This window comes from Acanthisitta chloris, unplaced genomic scaffold, assembly GCF_000695815.1.
Source record: "Acanthisitta chloris isolate BGI_N310 unplaced genomic scaffold, ASM69581v1 scaffold33458, whole genome shotgun sequence".
In the NCBI taxonomy this organism is placed as follows: domain Eukaryota; kingdom Metazoa; phylum Chordata; class Aves; order Passeriformes; family Acanthisittidae; genus Acanthisitta; species Acanthisitta chloris.
Genome location: NW_008687044.1, coordinates 6257 through 10910, shown reverse-complemented (window position 1 = coordinate 10910; position 4654 = coordinate 6257). Strand labels below are relative to the sequence as shown.

The 4654-nt window shown below is 45.7% G+C and overlaps 1 protein-coding gene across 1 annotated transcript in view; it reads left to right on the top strand.

The window, feature by feature from the left end:
* Window positions 1-4654, top strand: part of CDHR5 (cadherin-related family member 5) — a 10378-nt gene that overhangs the window by 4452 nt on the left and 1272 nt on the right. Inside the window, exons 8-13 of the mRNA XM_009080447.1 lie at window positions 179-269; window positions 685-782; window positions 1124-1330; window positions 1832-1948; window positions 2456-2528; window positions 4407-4567. Of these exons, the coding sequence (XP_009078695.1) occupies window positions 179-269; window positions 685-782; window positions 1124-1330; window positions 1832-1948; window positions 2456-2528; window positions 4407-4567 (747 nt within the window). The remainder of the gene's footprint in view (window positions 1-178; window positions 270-684; window positions 783-1123; window positions 1331-1831; window positions 1949-2455; window positions 2529-4406; window positions 4568-4654) is intronic.

Genomic DNA, 4654 nt, shown 5'->3' with positions numbered 1-4654 from the left:
AGGGAGCTTGGAAAGCAGCTCATGGCTGTCTCGTTTTCAGCCTCTCACAGCCATCTCCCAGCAATAAATGCCACCCTGCTCAGACGAAGCCACCAGAGCCATACTGGGATGGGAGAAATCTCCAGTAGCTACTTTAGTGCTGTTCTGTGGTATGTGATGCCTTGCCTTGTTGTTTCAGACAGAACCACTCATCCTGAAGCCAGGACCACTCTATGCTGTTGACCCTGACTATGTTCTAAATGAAAAGATTGTGTACAGTATTGTTGGTGGTGAGTAGGTGTTGTCACTTTCCACAAAATGCATTGCTCCTGTCCCCTATGTTTCCTGCCAAGAGCAAGTGCTCCCCACTGCACTTGATTGAGGGCCTGGGATTTTGTCCTCTGCTTCTGCCACAGAAATCTAACTAGATCCACAGAACATTGTGGGTTAAGTAGAAGAAGCAGATTGTACAGAGAGGAAGAAAAAGAGAATTACAGTCCCACAAACCAATTGGGCTCACACACATCTGTGTGTCCTTCTGAATCCCTAGGCAGCACTCCCAGCCCTTGGAGCAGCCAGGCAGGCAAGGAAAACAGCATTATGTCCTAGGGGTATTGTCACTAAGACATGAAAAAATGAGTTAATGACCTTCAGGGCATTTTGTAAAGGAATGTCATGATTGAATGGTCTTTCCATTTTCTCTAGGGAATAGAGACGATGTGTTCTCAGTGGATGCAGACACAGGGAATCTAACGATGAGCAAACGAGTGACTTCCCCAGACTCCTTCCTGTTGCAAGTCATGGTAAGTGATGACACTGCAGACAGCCTTTCTAGGAAGGATTTCTAGGAAGCAGTGGCCTGGATGTGACAGGAGTCAAGGACATTAATAATACCTCCGTTACCCCCTGTCTTTGGGAAGGGCCCAGGGTTTGACCTGGATCTTACACCAACCCACATGCAAAGCTCTTGAACAAGTTGAGACATTTTTCCTCAGGTGTGGGTTGCAACAGCAAAACCAATTCCCCAAATGGGACCATCCTGCTGAGTTGGGGTTGCAGTGGGCTTCAGATCAAGCCTGTCCTCTAGTGTCTCCTCATGAACAGAAGAAGTCTGGCATCTTGCTCTCTTGCTTTCTCTCTCCAGGCCACCCAGGTCAACAATGTGCGGAAATACTCTGTAGCTACCGTAGAGATTAAGGTCATCAATAAAAGCCTTTCCGCACCTCGCTTTGAGAAGACCATCTACCATGGGAAAGTGTTTGCTGGTCTGGCCCCCAGAAGCTTTGTCTTCCAAGCTGGTGAACCTTCCACCCCCCTGATCATCACAGCAGTACAGGATGATTTCCCTGGTGTAAGAAACCAAAAATGCACTGTGCTCTCTCTCACTGCTTTGGGCTTAAAGCAGGGTCAGGAAACATGAGGAAGGAGAGATGGGAAGAGGCAAACACATGTTGTCTTCTAGTGTTCCATATTATATTTCCCTGGAAATTTCACAGAACCACTTATGTGTGGTATGATGTAATGCAGAAAAGCTGCTGGACTCTCCTCTTCCAAAGGCAACACACATGGATCCTGTGCATACATGTGTTTTGCCTGGGCAATGCTAAAGTTGCCAAAACAAGCTGGGTAAGGACTGGGAGTTTTTTGAGTGCTTAATGATACATCTTCAACTCTGAGCAACAGGGTGAACACAGTTGAGTTTAGCCTTTCTCACCTGCTCAGTCCAGGTTTATTTGTTGCGCTACACACCTGCTCCTACATCAGGTGTATTGCACAAATGCTGCCAATGGCTTGTTAGGAAGAGGCACATGAAGCACAGTGTGGTTTGATTATTCACTCTCTGGCTTTTCAGAAGGTCAACCCAAACATCAGGTACTCCATCAAAAACAGCACTGATTTCATAGCAACCACAGATGGACTTATTCTGACCAATGCGGTGCTGCAGTCACCAGGAAATGTAACCATCCAGGTAGGGCAACTTTCTTGATTATCTTGTCAGGATCATGGAAAGAATGTGGAATTCCAGCACTTTTTTTGCTTGGATCAAAGGAAGAAGTTAATAACTTTAGACTTTGTAAGAGGGTGGATGCTCCCTTTTTCCATCTCCCTAAGGCCTGCCTGGCACAGTGCACTGTGGAGCTCTCTGAACCAGCCTGACTGTAGCATTGTGTTAGCTACACAGGCAGGACAGAGAGAGGTGCCCTCATATGCTGCTCCTGCCCCACAATACCTCAGTACCTGTGCACTGCACTGTGCTGCAAACTGTACACAAAGGATGGACCAGAAGGTCATCCATTCTCAGGACAGAGAACCTGCAGAGCTGCTCATCATTTGTGACCAGGCTGTCCAGTTACAACGCAGGGCTGTTGTGAGGATATGGACAGGGTACTTTGTCCTCAAAGGGCCCCCCAGATACCTTGAGAGTGAGTTCGAGAGCTGGAAGTCCTTAAGCTATCTCCTTCCCATGTTCACATAGGCTCTTGGAACAGACGTGGTGAGCCTGCAGGAGGCAAGCACTGTGATCGTGGTGGAGGTCACCCGTAACACAGGTAGGCTGGGGAGGGGGCTCTGTTTTCTGCTTTGTGGAGATGGCTGGGGACTCTTTTCTACTATTGTGGGCAAATTGGCCATGAAGGCTCACCTAGTGAACTCAGTGGACTTGGGCTGAGGCCAACCCCATACCAACAGGAGGTCTAAGAGTAAACACACAACATCCTTATGGTGTCACTGCACACCTCTAACAGCTTCCTGAGACTCTGAGTGGTGCTGTGCATTATAGTGTCTTTTCTTGTCCTTCCAAGGATGATTTTGGGGGTTGATTCATGCTGAGAAATAACCCAGGATGTCTTATCATGGCAAAGGAGGATTGCTCTGAGACCTTGGTCCGTCACTGCTCCTTTTTAGCCAAACACAGATAAAACTGCAACATTCTTCCCTGTCTGAGGCAGAGCAGAGGGCAGTGGGCACACCCCAAATCCAGGTTTGCCCATGAGCCAAGGTACCTTTTGCTCAGGTCAGGTCAGGTTCTGCCAGGATTTTATGATCTTACCAGAAGAAATAACCCATGAGTTGTAAGATAGATAGGAGGCTTCGTGCATAACCCTCCAGCTACTTTTTAACTTTGTTGATGTAAAAATAGCTCACACTTCCATATTTCTGAGAAATGACTCTTAAAGAGGACTTATAAATTAATTGGGTTTGAAGTTTATGAAACTTTTTATGCTTTGGATCAGGATAAACCAATATCATGGATTTTCACATCAGGATAGACAGGTAATGCCCAAACTCCACTGGATTCTACACAGTGATGTGTGATTGAAGTCCCTGGTTGGGCTTTTCCCTTACTTCACCCTCTCATCACCACTGTCATGGAGTGGGGGAAAAAAAGTGGCCTCCTGGGTGGAAATTTGGATTCCCTAAAGGTAGTGTCACTTCACAGCTAAAAACCACCTAAACCCAATGTAAGGGCACAGTCAGCTCAGCAGAAAGCTGGATCAGGTGTCAGCACACAGAGCTGGCCAGAAAGAAGGTGAGTCACGGCCAGCTGAGCAGCCTTGCACAGAGGCACAGGAGGAGTAGAGGGTGGAGGAGTTTCGCAGCTCTACGGGCTGTGGCTCCCCAGGAGACATGATTAAGCAGCAGAAATTCACTGAGGTCCTTAATCCGTCAACAAAGTATTAATGATAAACCCAGGGTGGAATAAAATTCTGAGGAAATACTGAAAGTCCATCATCATAAACAGGTCAGCAGGAGAACAGAGCTCTGTTTCATGAATCATGAAACAGAGTCTCAAAAGAGACTAATTTACACCAGAAAATGAAGCTGGAAAACAAAGAATTCCACTACCGAAGCTGAGAATGTTACTCTCTTACCACTACAGCAGGAAAGGGTTTCCTTCCTGTCCTAATGCTTTTCTCATTTCTTATTATGCTTTTTTATTTCTTATTTTAATGTGCTCATCAGTCTCAGAGGAGATGTTCCAGACTAAAGAAAATTTTGCTTTTTCACACACATGTGTACAAACCAACCTCATTTTTGCATTCTGGTCTAATAGGGTGAAGTGGGAAAGTCAAAAACCTACATAGCTTGACTCCAAGCAGCATCTACTTGCCTAATACAGTCAGATGTATATTAGCTTAGTTAATCATGGAGTAAAAGTCACTGTCCTATAAATGGACGCTGTTTCCACTTCATGGGATTTATTGGAAATGACAATATCCTGTGTGATTAAAAAAACCAACTCTGCTTTTAGGGCAACCAAAAAATGTTCTTCTGTGATATCAGATATATCTTTGTCACATTCTGCAGCACAGGATTCTTCCCTGCCCCTCAAAAATTGATTTGAGCTTCTCTCCCAAGGAAAGGTTGTGTGGAGAAAGCTGACTGACAGTTTTAGCCTCTGTAACACTGGTTTGTTTTCCTCGTAGCTGTGCCCCGCTCTGGTAAGATGTACACTGCTCAGGACATGGGTGTCCTAGGTGGTACATTAGCTGCTCTGCTGTTGATTGCCTTAGTCCTGCTTGGAGTGCTGGTATGGAAATCCAGTAAATGGTATACAAAACCAGTCAAATACCTGATGAAGAAAAAGGTAAGTGCCTTGTTTGTACCTGGATTTCTAAGAGTTAGAAAGTGGGATCTGAATTGGTTTTAAAGTATGGATGGGCTGCCCAAATGG